The 25,466-nt window shown below is 42.3% G+C and overlaps 1 protein-coding gene across 6 annotated transcripts in view; it reads left to right on the forward strand.

Moving 5' to 3' along the window:
* GPAM (glycerol-3-phosphate acyltransferase, mitochondrial) overlaps nucleotides 1-25,466 on the forward strand; it is a 102,962-nt gene that overhangs the window by 54,324 nt on the left and 23,172 nt on the right. For 3 of the 6 annotated variants that reach the window (XM_059173216.1, XM_059173212.1, XM_059173213.1), the window contains exons 2-5: nucleotides 16,785-16,915; nucleotides 18,059-18,181; nucleotides 21,829-21,902; nucleotides 24,147-24,260. In XM_059173216.1, the coding sequence (XP_059029199.1) occupies nucleotides 16,814-16,915; nucleotides 18,059-18,181; nucleotides 21,829-21,902; nucleotides 24,147-24,260 (413 nt within the window). In that variant the 5' untranslated portion in view covers nucleotides 16,785-16,813. Of the gene's footprint in view, nucleotides 1-14,765; nucleotides 15,142-15,262; nucleotides 15,433-16,784; nucleotides 16,916-18,058; nucleotides 18,182-21,828; nucleotides 21,903-24,146; nucleotides 24,261-25,466 lie in introns of those variants that run through there. The other 3 variants (XM_059173211.1, XM_059173210.1, XM_059173214.1) reach the window with 3 other exon arrangements.

A 25,466-nucleotide genomic window follows, 5' to 3' on the forward strand; every position in this document is an offset into this window, starting at 1 on the left:
CTTGGGACGTTTATGTTATTACTTGGAACCTCAGCTGTTGTATCTGAGAAGTCTGCAATCACAGGGGTCCCTTTTCACAGGGAGGTTGTGAGAATGAAATGCTAGAAGATGTGGACAGTATACGGTACAGTCCTGGTAAATATTAAGTGCTCAATAGAAATCCACTTTGATTGAAAATAGATATCATCTTAAATAGTAACTATAAACAATAATAACTAGGACAGGTATTAGACAACAAAAAGAGGGATTTGGATGGTTGAAAACGTAGATATGAGATTGACTTGTTCCATTGCTCATGAGAAAACAGGCTCAGAAGGGGAAGCGAAGGGAAGAGCGCCCAGGTTACTGGCAGAGCTGGGGGAGGTCTTGCATCTCTAGATTCTCCTTCACATGCTGGTTCTGCCACGCTGGGGCTGCTTTCCTGTGTTAAAGAAACGAAATACTCACTGACACCTGTAAACATGGTCAGGCAGACTCTTCAGGACTCCCCAGAGGCATGGGGACCATCACGATGGGGCTTTTTACAGTGGGTAGGACAGACTGGGCTTATCTCCAAATACAGCACTGGCAGGGAGGGGGGAGGGGTCAGCAGATGGAAAAGTACTAAGCGGCAACAGCAAGGGTAAGGGGGACTCTGACTCAACCGACCTAACCGGATTCTTCACCGAAGACAGGCCGGGGTGGTCAGGCAAGACCTGTAGGCTGCTGGAGGGTGCCGAGCCTGATCAGATAGGAAAGTCAGGGACCTGGTGAAACTGATGTAGCAGTGTTCTTGCTAACACTGGGTTTTACTAGAACGTGCACAGAGGGTCTTAGGAGAAGGTCCAGGAGACCACCTAAAGTTTGAATTTTTGTGGCCTGCCCAACTATTTAAAGCCCATGTTTGGAAAATTACATACAGATTGGGGAAAATGTGCCTGTTGGTTTAAGCACTATGTGCTGTTCCCGGAGGGAAACTTTTTTCTAGGTAAGAGAGAATGAATATTTGTCTAATGGGTTTGTGATGACCTAGGGTTGCCTGAGAGAAAAGCAGAGTGTGAGAGGAGGCTTAGCACCCCTAAAACTCCCCGGCCACACCAGCCTGTCCTTCTGTAGAGCCCACCACTACAGGAACTATGGCCTTTGTCCCTGCTTCTCCACCTTCTCAAAGGTCAGCCCTTTCCTCCCCGCCCAGGCCCAAGGCACTGGTGGGCTGATCTTTTCCTTTAATGGGGACATTCAGTCTCAAGAGCTGCTATGAATGACCATGATATAACTGAGCACAAATTGTGTTCCCCTTCCCAGTAAAGTACAAGAGATTGCCCTGGCCTGGCTCCGAGCTGTGATTCATAGCGTATCTTTCACCTCTTGCCAATAACTGTAAGCTTGCTTGAGAAGGAAAGACTGAAGGTTTTAGTCTCACTGTTGAAAGAGGAAGAATTTTAACAGAGGGGCTTTCTACACTTGGTCCTTCAATACTGACCATTTGGGGGCTTGCTTGCAGTGGGAGGTTATGTGGTTCTGTTCAGACACTGGCATCACGTCTAATTCATGTGATGCAAAATCAGGTATAACTACATGTGAATGGAACCTTGGTAAAAATGGAATAACTTAATTGAATTAGTTTGTACTGTACTCTTAAATGATGGTCATAGTTCAGTTAAGAGGTTGAATTAGTAGAGTCCGATTTCCTATCAGAACTCTATCTCTTACTCTATCTTTTTCTATGTAAGTTAAAACTTACCTGAAAATGGCCATCTTTCTTATCGAAAGAACTATCAGCGGCACAGAGCACATATTTTAATGTTTGCCTTTTATTCCCCTCCTCTTTTGTTTAACCCCCTTCTGGCATAGCGTATCATCAAATTATGAATTAAACGAGGGATCTGGGGGCACCTGGGTGGCTCAGTGGGTGAAAGCCTCTGCCTTCGGCTCAGGTCATGGTCCCAGAGTCCTGGGATCGAGCCCCGCATCAGGCTCTCTACTCAGCAGGGAGCCTGCTTCCCTTCCTCTCTCTCTGGCTGCCTCTCTGCCTACCTGTGATCTCTGTCTGTCAAATAAATAAATAAAATCTTAAAAAAAAAAAAAAAAAAAAGGAGGGATCTGGGCCAAATCCTGCCAACCATTTGTTTTGCAAATAAAGTTTTATTGGCACACAGCCACATCCCTTTGTTTATGTACTGTCTATATCTGTTCTCATGCTACTATGGGATTGTGAGTTGCATAGTTGTGACAGGGACCACATGGCCCCCAAAGCCTTAAGCATTTACTAGCTGGCCCTTTATAGAAAGAGTGTCTGATTCCTGATTTAGAGTATGAGTGTTGGAGTCAAACATGCCTAGGTTCAAATCAGGTCTTGGTTACTTGCTAGCTTGTAACAAGCTAGTTTTAACATTGGAAACACTGGCAGAACCTCTCCAAAACCTAATATGTACCATAGGGATAATTGATAAATACCTACCATGGAGGGGTGGTGTGAGAATTCAGTGAGAAAAGCATTTGTGTCTGGCACAGAGCAAATGTTATCCCTGAGCATTCGTTTGGCCCATAAATGTTTATCTAGTGGTTTCTGTGGGCTAAACTGGCGTTGGGGGGCAGGGGGAGGGGGAGGGCAGGGTAGGAGGGTGGGGTGGGGGGGCCTGGCCATGGCAGAGATTGACTTAGAAGGTCCGGGCTCTACTAGAGCTTACATTCTAATGGGGGAAGAGAGGTAACATAAAGAAAATGAATCACAGATTATTATCAGATAGTGATAAATGCTATAAACAAAATAAAATAGGATGGCACAGAAGAAAGTGACGAGGCAGGGAACACAAAGTTGCTAGCCAAGACAAGACCTGCACATAAGCATGAGTCAGCCATGTACAGATCCAGAAAAAGAATGCTCCTGATAGCAGGAACAAGTAAGGAATCCCTGAGCCAGGGATGATTCAGGATGGTTTAAGAAGAGGGATGGCCTTGGGGACCAGGGCTGTAGGGGAGAAGAGGATGGCGGAGGTCAGCAGGGGTAAGAGCATGCTGACACTTGTGGGCCTTGAGAAGATTTGAGAAGCAGAGGTGCAATCTGAGACCATAATGGAGCAGAAATGAGGTCCTTGGCCTCATTCTCTGACCTTTGTTGTAAATATATTATTCTTCCTCTTTGGTGTCTGGCATGGGACACTGTTAGAAACCGGAGACAGAAAGGGGTTAGGGAGTCCTCATCAAATGGGAAGCTTTTGGTTGTGGCAAGCCCATCCCACCACCCTGGCTGATCCCAGTCGCCCCACTTGGGCTCGTCTCCTTACAGTACCCCTGACTCACCCAAAGATCTATTGGCCGATGCCATTACCTCTTTGAAATTTTTCTTATCAGGAGGCTTTAATGCCTCTCCAGGCAGAGCACTTAAGGGGAAAACCAGTTAATGTAATCTTAAAACACTCTAAAAAATTTCCAGCAATATAAGACCACCAGATAATCATTTTGTCCCTAGGGTCACTCAGAATTCACAGCTCAGTTCCCATAATTAGCATTTCTTTTGTGTCTGAATCACTGAACAGGCGTGAAGAGCCCCAGTGATAATATTTTGCCTGCTGGGCGTTTTAAAGAGAGCAGAGCCATAGATACAATCAGTTACCCAAAATGCCTCTGGAGTTGCTGATAATAATAGCCATGTGGCGTTTCCCAGGTTCAAAGCTGTGCTGCAAACCTAGCTTCCTTAAATTAAAAATCTACCTTTAGTTTACCTACCTTTATTGGCTTTGGAAGACTCTTCCTCTTCATCCTTCTTCATCCTCTTCCTCATCACCAAAATCCTTTATTGGAAAGTACTTATCTGACTGATAGTAATTAGACTTCCTTTACAATGTACCAATACGTGTTTCTGTCTCATCTTGCCTTTAGACATTGTTCAAAGAACAAGAGTCCGAATGGGGCTGTCTTCCGACCCATGCTTTCAAACACTGATTCTTAATCTGGAATCCATGAATGACCTTGGGCAGGGCAGGGGGCATGGAGAGTGGGTGACGAACCTCCTGAAATCAAATGTGAACTTCTATATGTACCTTCCCCCCCCCCCCCGCCCCCCCGGGAGAGGGTCTAGAGTTTCATCAGATTCTCAAAGTGTTCCCCTGACTCTAAAAAGTGGAGTCTTTAAGACTTTAGTGACACAACCCCATAGCATAGTCACCGAAGGAAAACTCTGTGCAAATGTGTAAGTGGAAAAGGGAAGTTGTTGGGGTTGGAGCTGGGGAAGCCCGTGATTCTGAACTACCACACTGATTGATTATGAACCTAGATCCTATGAAGCCTCCCAGACTAGATATTTTCCCAGAAACTCTTAAGATAATTGCGAACATTATATATTGGCCACTATTCACCAGGTGCTGTCTAGCAGGATCTTCCATATTTTAACTTTTAGTCTTCACAGCCACCCTACAAAGCAGACACTATGACTAGTCTTGCTGTACAGATAAGGGAAATGAGGCACAGAGAGATTAAAACCATAGATTGAGTTTGCATTTAACATTCCAGGACCCTCCATAGTCCTGGATAATGTATCTTGTCAATCTGTAATTAATGTCTAGAGTAATTACTATTTCGGACATGTCTGAATGGTAGCCATGTTGTAATCTTCAAACACATGCCTAATTAATAATAGGATTCCTGTAGGGGCGTCCTCCAGTTTTGTGGATAAGAAGAGATTGCAGGTCATGTGCAGAGGAGAGCCAGCTGACTACTCTTATAATTAAAATTTGTCTAAGAGCGTCGCTGTGGTTTATAAAATGGGGTTACTGAGTATGTAGATAATTTTACTGTAACTATTATCACCATTCAAAAATTCCTGCCATGTACCTAAGGCATGCCATGACACTGTAGAGCTTAAAGCTAACTAAGCCTTCTCTCTGAGAGGTTACAATTTCCTTCATTCCAGGAGGGGATCAGTTTATGGGGCTTTCGATATAATTCATGATATATTTTTCAACAGTTAATGAGCAGGTGACCTAGAAGTTTAGGGACTATCCTCTAAAAACATCATTTATAATTAACCTAGAGAAAACCAACATTGTGGATATGAAGGTTTACTTAATCCCATCTATAACCTACAGTGGTTACTAGGAATTCTACAATTCATGGATGAATGCTAAATTTATGTATGTGTGCCAGTGATTTAGGTTGGAAACCTGGACCAAAACTGACAGCTTTTGGAAAAAGTAACTATAAAATAAGTTGATCAAGGGGAATACTGTTTTGCCATCTCCTAAGCAGAACTGGATGTACAAGAGGAATGCGGGAGGTGTACGTCACCCAGTGAAGGGTCAGCCTCAGTGACCTGTGCAATCAGCGGTATAACCAAGTGGGACTACAGGAGGGGATTGTACCCTGTGACTCAGGATTATGGAAAGCCTATCATACAATATCTTACTTTCATGTCAGAGATCATCCTTGTAATCCATCTCAAATATTCTATGGGATAATATGATGACAACCATCAGAAAAGATTTGGCAAAAATCACAGCCAGTTGTATTATTTTGCTTTTTCAGGTTTTGCTTTCTATCAGGTAATTTAGAAAATTGGAAACTGTTGATAACACTCTTTGGAAACCTTTTATTTTAGGAAATGTGTAAGTAAAAAGCTAAAGATGGTTATAAGGGGTACGTTCGGAACACCCAACATTTTCTAAAAGAAAATCTTGGAGCTTCTGTGTCCCCACAAGTAATAAAACTAGATGTCTTTTAAAAATATTCTAACTGGAGATTTAGTTAAACTTTGTGGATCTTCCTGATTAGATTTAATAAGTGAAGTTCTAGCTTACTTTTCTCTCATTAGAAAATGAATAATTTAAATGCAAAGTAGTTTTGCTTCTCCTTGTCCTCTTCATGAAAACTTTTTTCCTTTTTGACAAAAACTGATTCTAAGGAGGAAGTAGAAATAAGTCTCTCTCCAGCCATTTCTAACTTCCAAGTATTTTCAAATTCCTCCCTTCAAGTGTCCTGGGCACATACCTGTTTGCCTCTCAGCCTCTGCTTTGCCTTGTTCTCCATTGCGGATCCTTACCCATGGAAGACCACCCCCCTGGTGTGGCTGGTCACCACTGGAGACCTGGGCCCCTATTCACCCTGGTGTTTATGTTGTTCCCTCTCCTCTGACCCAGGAAGGGGGAGGATGGGTAATCTGCTTCCTATCTCTCTACCAAGCTTGAATACATGTTTCTCTAAGACCCATAGAGTCCTGAGCCCCTAAGACTCTTTGGTTCGTTATTGCTCCTGGAATATTTCTGTTCTCAAAGTTATACTTGTCCACAACTATTAATAGCTGTAATAGCCACTCACACTCTCCTTTATTAAATAAGTAATTACATCTTGTACTTAGACATTCAACGCACTGTTGGGTGCTAGGAAATTGAGAAGGGAATGGAATTTAAGAGGGACAGGCAGATGTTAAATGGCTAATTCTACAGCCAAGTCTTCAATTAAAATTGTGATAAGTCCCATGTGGGAGAAGCATCTGACAAGGGGTCTGACTTAGTCTGGGGGTCAGTGAGGGAGCTGGGAACTGAGCTGTGTTATGAGGCATGGATTGTAGAGAAAAGAGGGGCTTGTGGTGGGGACCACTGCCAGCAGACGAAGCCGTATGTGCAGGAGAAGGGCAGAGCCATCTTACTGAAGGACTGAAAACAAACCAGGGTGGCCCAAGTCAGAGACAAAGAGCAAGTGGGAGCAGAGGAGGGTGGGAAGATTAGCAGGCCAGGTCTGAGACTTTTCCTAAAAGTCTCTGTCGTAAAAGTCCTAAAAACTGCAACAACAGCAGAACGGATTTTAATCACTTGCAGTGGGGATCAGGCAAAGAAATGGGAGTGTTTGAAATGCTCAGTGTTGCATTTTCAAAGGTCCATTCTGGCTGCTGTGTGGGATGTCTGCATGGGAAGCAGACATGAGAAGCCTTGGTAGGAAGTTTTGTGTTTCCCAGGGAGGATGGTAATGGCCTGCATTAGGATAGTGCAGGTGGAGAGGAGGAAATGGGTGGTGGGTTGAAAGCTGTTTAGAAGGTTACATTGCTGGAAGTTGGTGTTGGATTGGATCTAGGAAGAAATTAAGAATGACTCCTGAGTTGCTGATCTGCTGAGAAAATAGGGAGTAAGAATGAAGGACGACCTTGAGTCAGCAAACGTTGCCAAGGAAAAAACACCCAGGTAGGGAGAAGGAAGTCCAGGAGAGCATGGGGTTGTGAAAGCCGAGGAAAGGCCTTGCCCCTTCCACTAGAACTTGAACTTGCTCAGCAAGTCATCAGGATCTGACAACCTGATGTCATGCAGATGGTAGTATAAAAGCAGAAGGGCTCTGGGTAAGTCTGGGCACTCACCATCTAGTCCACATGAGGATCCCTCTTCCAGAAGACAAGAGGCTTCATGTCCAGCTAACATCTCAACTCCATAAACCACCAAGACAATATCTTCCAGAAACCGAGGGCGATTTTCAGAGAGGTGACCTAAAGCAGTTTTTAGGAACAAAACTACAAGTTGTCTTCAGAAACACAACAAAAGCACAAAAAAGGCAAGCTTTTATGAGGTCATATAGGGTGGTCTGGCCTGTTAAAAGCTCCCAAATCTCTTCATTCCAGATTGGGGATTTTGGTTTATCCATCCCAACCAGAAGGTTCACTGAGATTGTTCTGATAATCATTAGAGTTATTTGTTAATGTTTGGGTATCTTGTTTCGGACACATGGTAGGATGACATTTTCTCACCTACTTGCTTCATACAGAGCTCCAGCTAATGAAATTGGAACTCAAGCCCTGTATGGATTAAGAGCCAGTGGGTGCTTTATACTCTCTGCTCTTGACCTCAGCACATAAAGAAGTATGTGTCAACATGGAGCCTCCCCAGTGACCTTCGTGAGCAGAGCTTCTATAATAACCTGCCCTTTACATGTAGCATACACAAGAAATAAACTTTGTTGTCTTAAGACTCTGAGACATTTGTTACTGTATCATAACTTAGTCCATTTTGACTGATACAGAGACACTTTTTTCCAGAACAAAGTAACCTTAAGAGTTCCTACGAGTTCCAAAGATTTTTAGGACAAATTCTTTGCCAGGGTTTAAACTCAAAGAATTAAGATCTCTCTTTTGTTTCCAAAGTCTCTGCAATAGGAGACCTACTGACAATGATAGTAATAGCTACTATTTAGTAAATCTTAACCATGCAGCAGGTGCTATGTTAATTATCTTGCATACATTATTCCATTTAATCTCAAAATAACCCAATAAGGAAGTGGACATGAGCAAATCCACTTTAAAAATGAGAGAACTGAGGCTCAGAGAGCTTAAATAACTTGCCCAGGGTTACGCAGCTGGTAAATGGCAGAACCAAGATTGGAATCCAGGGTGTCTGGCTCCAAAGTCCTTGAAGTATTCTCAGACATTCTGCTAGAAGGATTCAGAGTTGTTTTCCACTGATGTCCTCACTCACAGTTCAGTTCTAATGCCAACCCCATCTGAATATCTTTGTGGAGTGGGGTTTAACATAAAGATATGCTTTTCAGACCTGGGACTCGACTACCCTAACTGCTAGGCCCCCACCGAAGCTGGTTGAAAATGTTTGTTTTGTGTTTGTGCTCTAGAATCAGATAAATTTGAATTCAAATGGTGGTTCTACCAGGTCCTGGAGTCACTTAACCTCTCCGTATACCTCAGTTTCTCCATCTGAAAAATGTGGGTAATAATTGTTCCTGGCTCATGGGGCTGTGGGAAGGATGGGCCCCTTCTTTTTCTGTTTGCTCTTAGATCCATTCCCCTCCTTTCCTGCTCTATTTTATGTCCGGGAGGGGAGTGGTCCCTGCAAACTCATTCCTTAGGCTTCTATGCAGTTTGTTTCAGCCCGTAGGAGGGGCTTGCAGGTGGAGGGAGGCAGAAAGGGGGGAAGCCAGGGAGGGGGTCCCTCCCTTTTCAGGTGGCATCTCCAGCTGTGGCAGCCTTGTGGGTTGGGGGACCTAACCCTTTGGGGTCCTCCTAGGTAACCCCCCCCCCCCCCCTCCTTGGTCCTTGGTCCTAGATGTTGCTTAGGTGGCTCTGGCTCCTGGTTCTGTCAATATTTTACTTTGTTGCTCCAGCCCTAGGGTACTGATCTGTTGTTGCTAATCTCTGGGCTGCCTCAGGGTTCCCTTTTGTTCTTTCAGCTCTTCCAAGACCTTCCTAAGATGGATTCTGTGTGAAAATTACACTTTCAGTGGTCTGGCCTGGCTTGTTTTCCAGGTTGTGCCACGATTGATACAGAGGATTGCTTCAGATAATGCCTCCAAAGTACTTAAAATACTGCGTGGCACATTAGAAGTGCTCAACCAATGGTAGCTTACAAAGTGCGCCTGCTTTCCTCTTACCTAGATTCTCTGTGGCCTGTTGGCCCCAGGCAGGCCCTTGCCCACATCATAGCTCCTGAGTCACTGCCTTCTCCTTCCAGGTTGGCCAGGTCCCAGGACCTGGGCTTCTGTTTTGATTCATCCTCCTCTAATATTTATAGAGTAAAGGGCCTGTGAATTCCTCCATGACATTATTGACACGTCACAATGTTATGTTTAATTTTTGAGATTTCTTATGGGGTCTTGAAAATCCCGGCTTTACCTGGCCCCTCTGGCTTCCCAACACCTCCCTCTGCCACTTTCCTACTTATTCCCCCCCTGTCCACGCCGCTCACTTCTGTCTCCCAGCCCCATCCTCCCACAGGGTTTTGCCATGTGGACTTCCTGCTCGTTGGAAAGGTCTTCTGTGAGCTCCTGTCAGACATGGTCCTTCTCACACCACAGTCTTGGCTTGGCTGCTCCTTCCTTAGAGAGGCCCTCCCTGACCGCCTTCTCTAATGCTGGTTACCTCTGTTGTCCTCTGTGACAGAGGCTGTTTGGAACTTCACTGTACTTTTCCATAGCATGTCTCCCTCCTGACCTGCCAGAGGCCATCAGACTCTTAACACCACCGGGGCAGATCCGTGTGACATCCCCATATCGCCATCTTGTATCCTCAGGTGCTAAAAAGATGGGCCCCAAAGGGGCTCTCAGTCAGTATGTTAGGAAAGAATGGATATCAAAGTAAGTGCATGTCAAGGTCCATGGAAGTCCAATAGTGATCATTCTTGGGATTTGCCTCTTCTCCCTTATGGGCACCTGTGTTGTGCAGAACGCCTGTCAGCCAGTTTCCTTCGCCACTGTTGCTTGCCCAGGCCCTGCATGGTATGTGGGCCCCATTCCCTCCACAACACAATTGGCCACTGGGATCTTCACTGAGGCTCCCAAGACTCTAGCCTTCTGGTCCTCTGAGTCCTCCCATGGTCACCCTCCTTCTGCAGACTGACCACCTCCACTGGCCCTGCATGAGGCACTCTCGAGTGGAATCCAGAACCAGCTCCCTCAACGCTTAGCCCCTTCTCAGTGCTTGGGCCATGTGGGTCCCTGCCTGCTTCTCAGACAAGATCTTCTTGCACAACCCACAGGATTGTGTCTTCTTACACAACTCACAGGATTCCACAGGAAAAACAAAAGGCTCATTCAGGGTTTGTCTTCTTGGTGAACAACCTGATCAATAGTTTATCATTTTTTGACTTTCAGTAACAAAAAGGCAGATACTTGCAATCAGCCTCCCTTAAGGGCTTGGGGAATCTTGAGATTTGAACCCAAGAGTCTGGCTGGATGCCTTGGGAAAAGGGGAAAAAGTAACTTCCATTTCTTAACCATGAACTTAATAGTTGTAAAAAAAAAAAAAAAATCAACTTGCAAGCTAATTTCTTAATTACCCTGCTCCACTAGTTCTCTGATCCTATGCCTCAGATGCTCTCTGGAAATAGTGCCCTGCCCTGAGGCACAGCTGATGGCTGAAAGAAAGTCTGGAACTCTGCCTAGTTCCTGCAGGATTTCCTTCTTGGCTGTAGAGGTGTGGGGGGTTGAGTCCTGTCAGGTAGCCCATCCTGTAGGAGGTCCTGGCTGAGCAGCCAACCCCAGGACCCCTGGATCTTTAACCTGAGCCCAAAGCAGCTGCTTAACTGACTGAGCCACCCAGATGCCCTCTTTGAATACTTTAAAGATGCCACTTCCCTGATTTCCTGTTTGCAAATTTCTGATAAGAAATCTGTCCTCATTTTATCTTTGCTCCTTTGTATAGTGATTTTTTTTTCTCTATGATTTTAAGATTTTCAATTTACCACTGGTTTTAAGCAATTTAATTGTGATGTTCCTTGGTATAACTTTCTTTATAGTTGGGCTTCTTGGATTTGTGAGTTTATAGTTTTTATCAAATTTGGGAAGTTTTCAGCTACTATTTCTTCAACTATTTTTTTCTGTCTCCCCTGGCCCCTCCTCATTCCCATATTTCTCCTGTCCTTCAGGGACTCTAGTTATGTGTATGTTAAGCTCACTGATACTCTGTATATTCAGGCTTTTTATTCCTCTGTATTTCACTTTGGATAGTTTCTATTGCAGAGTTTTCAGGTTCTTTAACACCCCCCCCCCCCCCCCGCCGCCTTCTCCTTCCAGGTTGGCCAGGTCCCAGGACCTGGGCTTCTGTTTTGATTCATTATCCTCTAATCTTTATAGGGTAAAGGGCCTGTGAGACCCAGTAATGTTAATCCGCTATTAGTCCCACAGAAGTGTAGGGATGTGTGTGTTAAATATCTCAGACAATGTTTTTATGATTTCTAGGTATTTGCTTTGGGTCTTTTTAAAGATTTCCCATATCTCTATTTCTTTGGCCATATAGAATATAGTTACAATTTTTTTAAATGTCCTAGTTTACTAATTCTATAATTTCTGTGACTCTTTCAAGTTTGGATTGTTTTAAAAGGCCACCTCTGCATTTTGAGATGGACTTAGAAGTAAAAAGTTCAAGAAAAGGAATTCTTGTTTTTCTTCCTGCTCCTTTTTTTAAAGAAAAAAAGGTTTTTTTAGAGGTCTATTTATTTATTTATTTATTTGACAAACAGAGATCACAAGTAGGCAGAGAGGCAGGCAGAGAGCAGAGAGCCTGGTGTGGGGCTCAACCCCAGGACTCTGAGATCATGATCTGAGCTGAAGGCAGAGGCTTAACCCACTGAGCCACGCAGGAGCCCCAAAGAAAATTTTTATTTATTTATTTGAAAGACAGGGAGAGAGCATGAGTGGGGCAAACTACAAAGGGAGAGAGATAAGCAGATATCCCACTGAGCAGGGAACCTGATGTGATGAGGGGGATCAATCCCAGGACTCCAGGGTCATGACCTGAGCTGAAGGCAGATGCTTAACCAACTGAACCACCCAGGTGCCCCTCCTTTACCCTTTCAATTGATTGATTTTTCTCCTTATATGGACTATTTTTCCCTACGTGTTTTTTTGTTTTGTTTTGTTTTGTTTTTTGTTTTGTTTTGTATGCCTGATCATTTTTGATTGGATGCCAGAATTTTGTGAATTTTATCTTGTTGGGTGCTGGATATTTCTGATTTTCTATAATGCTGTTGTACTGGTTTGGGGACACTTTGTTCTTGGAAATGGTTTGATTCTTTTGGTTCTGGCTTTTAAGATTTCTTTGGTAGGACCAGAACAGTATTTACTCTATGATCATTTTTACCCCACTACTAAGACAAGACCTATTGAATCATGAATTATGAGGTTTCTGATCTGAGTGCCAAGATCGGGTCCTATTCCTGGTCCTATATAATCATTGGGTATCTTTCCACTCTGATTTGTGGGAACAGAACTATTCCTTGCGCTGTGCAAGCTTTGGTGATTGTTCTCGCCCTCTGTCTGGGTGGCTTTTCCCCTGGCCACGGGTGGCTTCCTCACACTCACACACTTAATCAGCTGAAGATGAACAAGGCCTTCTGTAGGTCTCCAGAGCTCCTTTCACTCTATAGTTCTCTTCTCTCCGGCACCCAACCCCCAGCTCCCACTGTTTTGCCTTTCCCAGTCTCCCAGTTCTATTTCCTCAACTCAGGTGTCTGTTTAGCTCTTCCTTGATTCTCTGCACTGCTTCCTGGCCACTCTCTCAGGCGGTAAGCAGAGGCAATCAGAGTGCTCACCTCATTCATCTGCTCTCCCTTATGCACCACTGTTGCATTTCTGCCTATTTATTTACTTTATTTACTTGTTTTAGTAAGAGAGTAAATTCAGTCAATGCTGTTCCATCTCGGCTGGCTAGACTGGATTACTATAAATGATCGTTATTCTGTTGATAAAACAGATTGCTGTGTCAACTGTTTCCAAAACAGTTCCCATTAGGTAACCTGAAACATCTTGCACAGCAATCCGCATCTCCTGCAAGTACAGTACATCCTTGTGCAATGTGTGTTACAGAAGAGTTGCCTACAAATAAGGTCTGTGTAAGATAATCTGATTTTTCCCTCTGCCTTCCATTTGCATTCCTGCAGTACTCTCTCTACATCATTTCTCATCACTTTTTCTTTAGCTGTGACTTCAAGCTCTGAGACTTTCCTTTGTCCCCCGCCCCCCCCCCCCCTTTTTTTTCTTTTTCGTTAAGGACCAGTAATCTATACACAAAATGTCATGATGTTGGGGGATTAGAATTCATTGCATTCTTGTCAACACAGTCTTTGAGTACTCAGTGCTTAACTCAGAGTTAAGGTCTGTGTGGGGTAGAATAGAGGCAGGCTTCAACTTCAAACCAGCTCAGTCTTTTTTTCCCCCCATATGAATAGCTACTTCTGCAGTTTTGGATTGTTTTAAAAGGCCACCTCTGCATTTTGAGATGGACTTAGATGTAGAAAGTTCAAGAAAAGGAATTCTTGTTTTCCTTCCTGCTCCTCAGTTTCAGCAATATTTATTGTTTATTACAACAGTGCTATTGTATTAGCTAAGAGACTGAGACAAGTCACTGACATTGATGATGAGTTCATAACGTTATGGAAGAATGACATACATTGATAAAGACCCAAGGTGTGGCACTGCAGTAAATCTGTGAGATTTCACAGAAGGGTGTGATTACTGAGGGCTGGAGAGATTAGGGTAGGTAGGCTTGGAGACCTAGTTCAGGAGGGAACTATGGAATTTAGGAAAACGTGGTGAGCACAATTAGGAGTATGGGAGCCCATGGTTTGACGAGGGACAACCAGAGAGGTTGGAGTAGGAGCTTCTACTGGAGAACAGTGGGGAAAGTAGAGGAGGTCTTATGTGCCAGGCTTGGGCATTTGGGCTGTGAGAGCTCTGGATGGTTTTCGATGGGAGGACATGGAAGCTATGTTTCCATGAGAGGGTTAGGGTTAATGTGTGCAGAGCTGATGAAGACTGGTGGCAGGGGTATAAGCATTTGTTTATGACTTAATCATCTTTGTATTCCCATGTGCTGGTTCAAACTTAATGCTTGTTGCTAAGGTGCATGTAAAAGGTGATCCTTTGCATTCCAAATTACTAATATTCTTGATAATCACTGGCCTTGTCAATGGCATGACGAGTATTGTGAAAGAACTTCGTGCCCCATGTAGAATTAAAGGTAGGCAAATTTGGACTCAGGCTCTTTCAAGCCTTGTTTCTCTTTGAACTCATTCTGTTCCAAGGCACTCAGTCATTGTTACAGAAATTACACAACAGGGTCGCTCCCAATCCCCACCTCCCCCAACCCTAACAATTTCGGCATATTCTTACAAATCTCCTATGACAGACCACACATGCACACGGGAACCAAAGAGCCCAAGCGAACTTTCCCAAAAGAGCCTGAGGCCGGGACAGACTTCCAGATGGGCAGAATCGACACAATGTAGCCCGAGGCGCGCGTGCACGAGCGCGCAGCGTGCGCGCGCACAACACCTGCACGTGACTCAGCACCGAGGCTGAGTAACCGATTAGGCACTCACTCTCCATTTTTGGCCCCACCGGGCCCTGGCGTGCACGGGTTCCACGCCGATCCGCACGCGGAGCTCGGGAGCGCCCCCTCGCCAGCCCCCCCCGCCACCATTCCGGCGCCCAGCCCGGGGCCGGCGGACTCGCCGAGGCTCCGCTCACTGGCGGGCGCCGGTTGCGTCATCGGGACGCGACATTGCAGCGGCACCGGTGGAGACTTGAAGTGCCGGCAGCTGCAGGGGCGGAAGCCGGAGCTGGCGGAGCTGCAGGTGCGGACCGCGAGGGCGAGAGCGGCTGCGGGACGCTGCTCGGGCCCAGAGCGCCGCGACAGGTGCGTCGTCGCCCTCTCCGCTGGACCCGGCGCCACGCCAGCAGGTTGTCCATCTCCCCGGAGCTGCAGGACTCCCCCTGAGAAATGGGCCCGGCTCGTGGGGATGGGGGTCGGGCTGCGGCATGGGTTCCCCTGGGCGGGACGGAGGTTCCTGTGGACTGAGTAGCGGACGCACCTGAAGGCATCGTGGGGGCATTGGCTTTCAGGCAGCTGGGGCTTGGGCTGGGGACAGTCCCATGACACTTAACAGTGACTGGCCTGAGCGCACGCCGTGTGCCAGACGCTGTGTTAGGCGCGTTATAGGCACTGTCCAGCCCTCCCAGCAACCCCAGGAGGTAAGATCTATCATAATATGCCCATGTTCCAGATGGGGAAACCAAGGCGTAGAAGTTAACCAACTTGTTCAAAGCACAGATGGTCAGCAGTGGGGGATTCGAACTTGTGGATGTTTGGCCCAAGAGCTGATCCCCATATCTCTGTTCCTTTAAAAGTTGGTTCCCACTCAGCTAATAGTCTGGCGCGTCCAGATTTCGTTTTAGTTCTCGACCTTGGATAAACGCTGTAGGGAGGGAGGAGCGAACCGTGACTTCCTATTGGCATCGGACTCTCCCTCCACTACTCCCATGGCTGGGGCCAGCAGCGACTTCTTTTTCTCAGGCAGCAATGGAGCTCCCCCTGTTGTAGCTACATTCTGCTTGTGAAACTGATAGCTGATTTATTTCATAATAGTGAAGAGCTTTCAGGCCAGGTGCATTGCTTTGCTATCGTCTCAACTGGCCTATTAGGTTAGGTTGATGTCATGTTAATTTGTTAAGGACGTACTCTATGGTTGTGCTGAGAATAGTAGTTACCGCAGCAAACCCATATGGGAAGTAACGCTGTTACCCCGGACGTGACCTTTCAGAGTTTTAAAGGAATAATTTAAGGCAGGGTGAGAAGTAGTCAAAAGCTAAAGCAATTTGAGAATTATGTTAGGGAGTTTTTGTATTTTAGGTTAATCTCTGCTTTCTTTAACAGATCACTGTTAATGAACATTTTCCATTAGGGTACGAAAAGCCTTATTGAAAATGATGAAAACTTTTAAATCAGATATTTCAAGACGGTATGGTTTTGATTTAGAACTTCGTACGTGTATTAAAAGTGCAAATATCATTGCACTTAAGGTATCACAAGAAATCTGAGAGTTTAATTCACTTTAAGTGGGAAACTCTAAAGGTCCCCTCTTTGACTTCACCATTTTTACACTGCATATTATGTATGACCAGGAATTCCCAGCACATAATTTTAAAAAATTATCTCTTTGTGCACATATATGTAACTTCTACTTAATTAAACACATACCTTCTTCCTCCCAGGAACCTCCCAGTTGTTAATGCAAATGAAATAATTCTTTGTCACCTACCTCAAATAAGCTGTTATTTACCCTTGCACGTTCGTGGCTATTTTGCTCAGGAAATATAAAGTTACACATTTTGATTTAAAAAAAAAATCAGAATGGTCTACCAGAGTTGCTGAGTTTAAATACATCAAAGTCTGCTTTTACACGTTGACTAAACATGGTACACATCCACCAGTAGTTCATTTGACATCCTGTGATGGATCAAAATAATGTTGAGGTCAGAATTTTGAGTTTTGGTCTTTACTCTCTGTATTAGTCATTAATTTAAATGGCGTATATTTTTTATAGCACATGATTTGGGAGTTACCTTTTGTGACATGGATGAATCTGCACTGACGCTCGGCACAATAGATGTTTCTTATCTGCCAAATTCATCAGAATACAGTGTTGGTCGATGTAAGCATGCAAATGAGGAATGGGTAAGTTTCATACAGGTTAGAAGCATTCAACCTAAAGATGTTTGTTTCAGTGTTGTTTATGAAGGTAGCTGGAAGCGACATGACATAATATCAAATAGAGGTTAATAGTTAAAGAGACTGCCTCCAGCTGTTAGAAGATATGTTTATGGAGCCTAATATTTAAACATTCTTAAGATTTTTTGTTAATTGGGAAGAAGAAATTGGGTGAGACATTTAAGCACAGTGATTGTGTTAAAAAGCAAAATACTTTGCAAAGAAAAAAGAACCTACTAGGAGTTGTTTTGGGTAGTGTACTTATAAAGATACTTTCTGTGTCTATTTTCTGTAATAAGTATGAATCTTGTAATGGAAATAAGGGTTTTTAAAAAATAAAAATAGGAAATTTAGTATGAAAATCAATTCAAAGGACTTGCATTTTGTATTTTTTTTTCTATTTTGACATAGTATGGCATGTTTAAAATATTTCTTGAACACTATCTACTTTATATAAAAAATGATGGGAAGTTTTGGGATTTTTTTTACTTATTTTTGAGAATGTTGTTTTCAGTGGGATATGAGCAACTGATGAGCAAGTTATTATACGCAGCTTAAAATATTTTACTTTGAATAAAAAACAAGGTAAATTTATATAACATTCCTTTAGCCTGACAACAGAGTTTAAAGTTTAAATCCTAGCTCAAATTCTGCTCCTCTGTTCTAAACATTTTGCTCATCGAGTTCATTAGCTGTTCATATCCCAAAGCTAAGGCTTTGTACTACTTTTGTGGGAGTCTGTGGTTGAAGAGGAACAAGATGAACTGTTAGCATATGGATCCAGGAGTCTGGTTTTATTCATCCTGCTGCTTTCACGGGCTTTTTAACCTTGCTCAACTGGTTTTGAATCTCTGAGTGTACAGTAGTCCTTGCTGGCTACTACTGTTCTTAGGTTCTCAATTTTTGCTTATGTTCCAAGTTTTGTTTCAAGTGTTGATGATGCAGGGGAGTAGTACCATGAAGGAAAATCTCTCTTGAGAAACTTATTACCAAACAAAACCTAAGTCTAGGTTTCTCTTATATCTGAAATATCTTGGTTTTCAAGATCAGGTGGACAAATACGGTCCTCTTGCCATTCAGGCACTTTTTTCCCCCATTAACATTTTTTAGGGTGAGTGTGGTTTCAGACCTACTGTCTTCAGATCTGCAACCTTAAAATGGAAAGAAAGCCTAATGAGCCGGAAAAGGCCATTTGTCGGAAGATGTTGTTATTCCTGTACTCCTCAGAGCTGGGTAAGAATGTTACTGCTTGTTGACCTTTAATACACAGAGTGAAATTCCAACTTTGTATGAATTTTATTGTTGGATAGTCTTAATGAACTTAATTCATTTTTAGAACTTCAGCCCATGTTTATAAACCAAATATTCCAAGTAGTGATGGTGACTCACTTTTTCTTTCCATTCATTGACTCAGTAAATAGTGGTCAACAGTTGGTGCTAAGTGATAATTTGGTTCTTTTTTAGTTTAGTTTGTTTTTTTTAAGATTTTATTTATTTGAGAGAGAGAACGGGAACACACTTGAAAGAGGGAGAGAGGACAAGGAGGGAGAAAGCAGGGGGAGAAGCAGACTCCCTGCTGAGCAGGGAGGCCAACAACACACTGGTTTGTTGTTGTTGTTGTTGTTGTTTTCAGTTAAGTATGTCTTCAGAAGAGCAGATCTTACTTTTAGATCAGTCTTCTTTTTTCATTTTTTATTTTTAAGTTCAATTAGCCAATACGTAGTGCATCATTTGTTTTTGGTGTGTGTGTGTGCAGTGATTCATTAGGTGCTTAACATCCAGTGCTCATCAATTGCATGACTTCCTTAATTATAAAGAGTTGGTGGGAACCTTCGTATAACTCCTAGATGTTGAACTATTTTTTTTCTTTTTAAAGATTTTATTTATTTATTTGACAGATCACAAGTAGGCAGAGAGGCAGGCAGAGAGAGAGGGGGGAGCGATTCCCCGCTGAGCAGAGAGCCCGAGGCGGAGCTCGTTCCCAGCGTCGATCTGGGATCATGACCTGAGCCAAAGGCAGAGGCTTTAACCCACTGAGCCACCCAGCTGCCCCTAGACGTTGAACTTTTGACTCATGGTTAAAATCCTAGTGAGATGAGCAAGAAATAGCAGGACAGAGTGAAGTTTTAAAGCTGTGACTTTGCCCCACTCTCCTTTTTCTAAGTTTCTGTTGGGATGGGTAGGGAGGGTGGGTGTCTATTGACTGTGATAGTGAGGGTGGCTTACTAAAATCTTAGGATGGGGGTGCCTGGGTGGCTCAGTCAGATAGGTATCTGACTCCTGATTTCTGCTCAGGTCATGATCTCAGGGTTATGAGATGGAGCTGTGCATGGAAGGGGCTCTGTGCTCGGCATGGAGTCTGTGGGGTGTGCTTGAGATTCTCTCTTACTCTCTTCTCCCCACTCAAACTAAATTAAATATTTTTAAAAGATAAAATAAGCAGTGCCTGGATGGCTGAGTCCGTTAAGCATCTGCCTTTTGCTCAGGTCATGATCTCAAGGTCCTGGAATCGAGTCCCATGTTGAATCTGCTTCTCCCTCTCCCTCTGCCCCTCCCCCCTGCTCGTACTTGCTCAAACACACACACGCTTTCTTTCTCTCTCTCTCAAATAAAATCTTTTAAAAGTAAAGTGTTAGGATGAAGATCTTAAATAGAACATGTATAGATTTGTTTGTATTTTGGTGAAATAAACACACGTCATGCAAAATCTTCCACATTACACTGTCGTATTTGAGAAGAGTCAGTTGGATGGAAGCCAAGCCTCTGCTGGTAATTTGCTAGGGGGACGAGTTAGCCGAGGAATGTAGACTCGAATTTGTCTGTGTTCTTGGGCAGTAGAGTTACCTTTTAAAAGGTATACCTGGATGTTAACGCTTTCTCTGGGATGGGCCAGTTATCAGGACAGAAATTCTGCCATTTGAGTGCCTTTCATTTACAGACATTACTTATGACCTGTGTGGATAGCTAACCATGCTGTGTGAATTTTCTACTCAGGGTCGGCTTGGCAGGAGGTAGAATTCTGAGTGCTATACAGGGATTCACTAACTTGGGAAAGATTTGTGTGGGACCCAAGCAATTTATGTTAAATATTCTGGTCTGCTCAAGAATGTCTAAATTATAAATATTGTTCCTTTTAAATCACAAGTGCTTTGTTGTGGGAATTTGGTAGAATTGAATGACCATGATATTTCTAGTCTAAGAATAAGGCCAGTTCAGATTAGTAGGCCAGTAGAGATACAATTTTTTTTTTAAAGATTTTATTTATTTGACACACGAGAGAGATCACAAGTAGGCGGGGGGGGGGGGGGGGACGCAGGCTCCCTGCCAAGCAGAGAGCCGGATGTGGGGCTCGATCCCAGGACCCTTAGATCATGACCAGAGCTGAAGGCAGAGGCTCAACCTACTGAGCCACTGAGGTGCCCCAGAAATACAAATTTAAATAAATGATCATGTGGCTTTTCTTTTTAGACTGGCATCTTATCTAATTCTAATTTCAAATGCTTAAAAGATCAAAATAATATCTTGACTTTAATGTGTTCTTTTTTTAAAAGAAGATTTATTTATTTTAGAGAGAGAGCACACATGCATACATGTGTGAGCATGGGGGAGGGGCAGAAGGAGAGGGAGAGAAAATCCCAAGCAGATTCTGTGCTGAGCACAGGGCCCAACGAGGCTTCATCCCAGGACACTGCGATCATGACCTGAGCCAAAACCAAGAGTATGAAGCTCAACCAACTGATCCATCCAGGCATCCTGACTCTAATGTGTTCTTAAATCAGGGGAGAGTATAGGAAATTATCTGGTGGTGGTAGTGGTGGCAGGGGTGTTTTAGGGTGGGCATAGAGGAGTTGTACAATAAATAATTGATTTTTTGTTTAAATACAGTACCTGATGGGGTTGAACTTGATCTTAAAGTTCTTTCATGACATGTTTATAATAATTTTAAACAGTGCTTTCCTAGTAATTTTTGGATATTTGCTACCCTTTCCCTTTCTCTAATATCCTGTTTCCTCATCTTTAAAGAGATTCCACATAAATATTTCTATATCTTCTGTTGAAGGTACATTATGTTTTCCCAGGATTTATTTGTGGAATGTTCACCTTTTGTCCACACTGATAAAACTACAGACTTTCTCTTTCCAGAAGAGCTATCTCTGAGTTATCCTTTACGGTTTCCTGTAAAGAGTGTGACCTTTAGCCATACATTTTCCAATTAAGTAAACAGTCGTTTTAGAGAAATAAAGACCATACTTTTTCAACCAAGATGTAAATTTGAATATTAAAACTGCCCTCAGCCTCAATTTTCCTGTCTGTAAAATGGGGATGATAATTACTGTCAGGATTATTGCCATATTAAGTAACCTAATGATAACCACATGGTACTTAGCATGCTATTTTTGCATTTGGAGAGCCATGAAAACTCCAGTATTCCCATCAATGATTTAATAAACTCTCAGTAGCTTCAGCTCTTTTGGGTTAGAGGTAGGGAATAAGTCAGGAAAGGGAGGCAAAATTTCTTTTGCAAGGTGGTAAGCCTTATTTCTGAATGTTTGACCTTCTTTGAAGACTAAAAAATACTTTTCAATAAAACATAATTTTTCTTCATCTCTTAGTTTATTTTTGAAGCAATCCTTAACGTTTTACTTAATAAAAATTATCCAGTAATGTGAGCAAATTTGCTTTGCAAGGTGGTAAGCCTTATTTGACCTTCTTTGAAGACTAAAAAATACTTTTCAATAAAACATAATTTTTCTTCATCTCTTAGTTTATTTTTGAAGCAATCCTTAACGTTTTACTTAATAAAAGTTATCCAGTAATGTGAGCTTTTCACCAGCCATCCGGTCACATACTCATGTCTACATTTATTTTGTTTCATGTAGGATAAATTTTTCAACTCCAGTATCCCATCTTTGGGTTTGCGGAATGTTATTTATATCAATGAAACTCACACAAGGTAAAAAGAAATTTCTTTTGTTTCTAATACATCACAAAAGAATAACTATAATAATCAATGGCTATACTCTAAGAGGAATTTCTTTATCTTTTTGAGAATTAATAGAACTGAGTTTCTGACACAAGAGGTGTTATCTAAAAACCAGAAGCAGCACAGCCCCCTGAGAGATCAGTTACTATTACTACTATGTAATTATATAGTAACTATTTCATGAAAGTGTAGATATCACTTATAGCTTTCTCTTTTTATTTGCATATTGATTTTATATCTGAAGTGTGCCAAAACGTGATAAAGATTTATCTGAGGAAAGGGTAAGTTCAAATGTCTTATGATCTATTATTATTATTTTATGCTTAAAAATTGAAATCAGCCTAATCTATGGAGTTTTAGAAGATGTGTCCCTGTAGTGAGTAAATGTGTTTTCATTTTATTAACTAGCTTAAGGCTTTCCTTAGAATTCTTCCAGACATCAGGCACTTGGGAATGGGCTGTTAGGCATCCCAGTGAGAGAAAAGAGGCTTTGTTTTATGTGAATCTAGGCTAAGGGATAAGGGATGGGGGAGGGGAGGTTATATGAATGTCTGTGAGGCAGGAGAGAATGACAGCCAAAAATACTGCCTGTTCGTATAATTAATTCTAAGAGTGAATGCCTGGAAAAGGTCAGCAGTAGGTTCAGGTGATGAGACATGCTTGAAATTTTGTGAAAATTGATCCAAGAAGTCAAATACTTAAATTTGAAGGCTTTCTGCTATTACTGATCATATTTTGGTGATGAGATCATAAGTGAGCCTGACAATACCTGCATATAACAGGGTTTTTTTTTTTTTTAATAGAACCAAAGTCAAAGGACTTATTTTTTCCTATTCCCATGCTACCCTTCTCTCTCTGTCTTAAATTTAAAGGAGAGAAGAGAAATTCTAGCCCCCTGATTTTTTCCCCCTTTTTGACTTAACCTAAGAAAAGGGATCTCATAGAGTCTCTTCTTGTTTATGTAAGTAGCCATTTTATGTATGAAGCCACAGGGTCCATTTGTTGTCCGTAGTTGAAGGCAGCTAGGAAAACAAAGCCTGCACTGTATGATCTAGGTGATCTGAAACCAGTCTGTGTGTCAAGCTGCCCTGTGTAGCTGAGCTGGCTACTTCACTTCTGTGTGTGTCAAATGAAGCAAAGCCTGGATACTTTGCTACACACGTACATAGCTTTCAATCCATTGCAAATGGATTTCATCGAGAGCTGGGACTTCACACATTCCAGTAACTATTGTGAAAGTGTTCACTCAAGGAAGAATTTAGAATTAAACATTTAACATAGTGTGTCAAGTTTGCAGATAATTGAGACAAGGGAAAGGAGGTAGAAAAAGAGAATGTCAGGAAAAGAGATGAAGGAACTAGTGATTCATCAATAGTTCTTCCCCCGGTTACTTTTCCTTAACTGGAGGCTTTTCAGAATTCATGAATTTATATTTGAAATCTGTCCATTTGAATGTCTTTATGGGTGAAATGATAATGAGGCATTATGTAATCATTATAAATGTTTTCAAATCATTGCATATGAAGGTTCATGACATTGTTATTCTGAGGTTTCTGTCCCCAAGCCCCCATATAAATAAAATAGTTATCAAAACCAATGGAGTAGGTCATATCCCTTAGATATGTCAAATGTTGGGGGGAGGAATGTAAGAACTTCTGGCTTCATAAGCCCAGTGTGCAAATGTTTAGCCCATGCTTTAGTTATCCTCTCACCTAACCAGCTTTGTCAGTTCAATGTGAGAGTCAGTGATGACCTTAGATTAAAAAAGAAAATTACCTTTAATAAAAAAAAAATTGGTCCTTCATTAGGAAAGACTTCTGAATGCTCTCTTTATAGTTCATAGCTCTAAGTTAATATAGCTTATGTATATAGCATTCAGCATACTTGCTTTTAAAAAAAGTATTAATAAAATAAGACATTTTTCTTTCTTTTGCTTTTATGTTTGGTTAATTATTTGGCAGAGTAACATCTTTCAAACATTTCAGTACACAGATTCCAAGTTTAAATTTTAGTTGAGAGTACATGAAAGGTACAAAGAATGCAATTATCTGCATAGATCATCCTGAACTACTAAGGAGAATTTGCTATAGAAGAACACCAAATTTCAGGAATAGATGAAACAAGGCTTTGCTTTTACAGCAGGGAAACTGCTGAACAAGTCAATTTGTTTTAGGTCTTCCTAGACTACTCTGCTAAATCTTTTTCACGTTGTAGGCACCGAGGATGGCTTGCAAGACGTCTTTCCTACGTGCTTTTTGTTCAAGAGCGAGATGTCCATAAAGGCATGTTTGCCACCAATGTGGCTGAAAATGTACTGAAAAGCACTAGGTAAGGGTGGGGATACTGTTATAAAGGGAAGAAGCAGGGATGGGGGGGCAGGAGAGGGAGTAGGGTAGGCACTGCCTTCCTTTGTTAACCTTTAGTTTCTCTGGGACTCTGTTTCAAGAGGATTCCCATTTCCAAATGTTAAATGTTAAACTTCAAAGGAAAGCAAGGAAAGGTAGGAGAACAGATGGTTTTGGGAAAAGCAATCTTGTTTTATGCATTAGCGATTGAATGGATTAGTCATATGTGAAGGTGAGTTGGAATTCAGAGATGCACATATTTCCAGTTCTCTGTTAAGTTTTCTGTAATATGAACGTTTGGGACATTATGTTTCCTGTCATGACAGCCAAAAGAGAAACATTTGATATTTCTGTCAAATAGTTATTGAGTACCTAGGCACAAATTCTTGTGCTAGGAAGTCCTTACTAGACATTTTAAGAGAATAAGATTCTGTCCTTGCTCGCAGATGAGCTTGCTTACAAGCAGGAGAGTATCCCACTTGAAGTCATGTGGAGTGGGGAAATAAATCATTCTCAAGTTTAGGCGTTAGGCTCTGGGAGTTGGCATGAAGATCAGTCTCTGATCTGCCTCATTAGTGTTGCCGTGGTAGATGTCTACCTGGATTTGGGGAGCCAGAGGCCGGAGTGGTTTGAAAGACTGCTTAGAAATGGAGGCCCTGTAGTGTGGTTGTTGAGGTCCGAACAGTGGTGGCATATAGTAGGTACTCAATAAATGTTTATTGAATGAATGAATAAGTAGTCGATAATGGAGATTTAATAATCTTTTCAATTACTTGTAAAAAATTCCTGTCCAGATTGAAATAAAGGTATTAAAAGAATAAGCCTAGGGTGCATCAGTGCCCAGTAGAATAGTCTGTTGTATTAATGACTTCGGGAGCTATGTAGGATTTTGCTGTGGGCTGTTCTAAAATCAGTAGCAACAGAGGGAGAAAACGTAATTATTTGAAACCCTTTGGGTTATAGTATATTCTATTTTCTAGGTAAAAACCTCCAACTATGTTTTATTCCATCCAGATGGTTTGACTAATAACTAGGATATTAAATGATTTAAGGAGGTTTAACCTCATGTGTTCTTCCCTAAGTCACATGGAAAATTTACACAACTGGATTAAATCTTACCTCTTACTTCACTGCTTATAGCTCTGTGTTGTTTTGTCTTGAGATGTGCCTTTCTTAAATTACAGGGTTG

This window comes from Mustela lutreola, chromosome 4 (genome assembly GCF_030435805.1).
Source record: "Mustela lutreola isolate mMusLut2 chromosome 4, mMusLut2.pri, whole genome shotgun sequence".
In the NCBI taxonomy this organism is placed as follows: Eukaryota; Metazoa; Chordata; class Mammalia; order Carnivora; family Mustelidae; genus Mustela; species Mustela lutreola.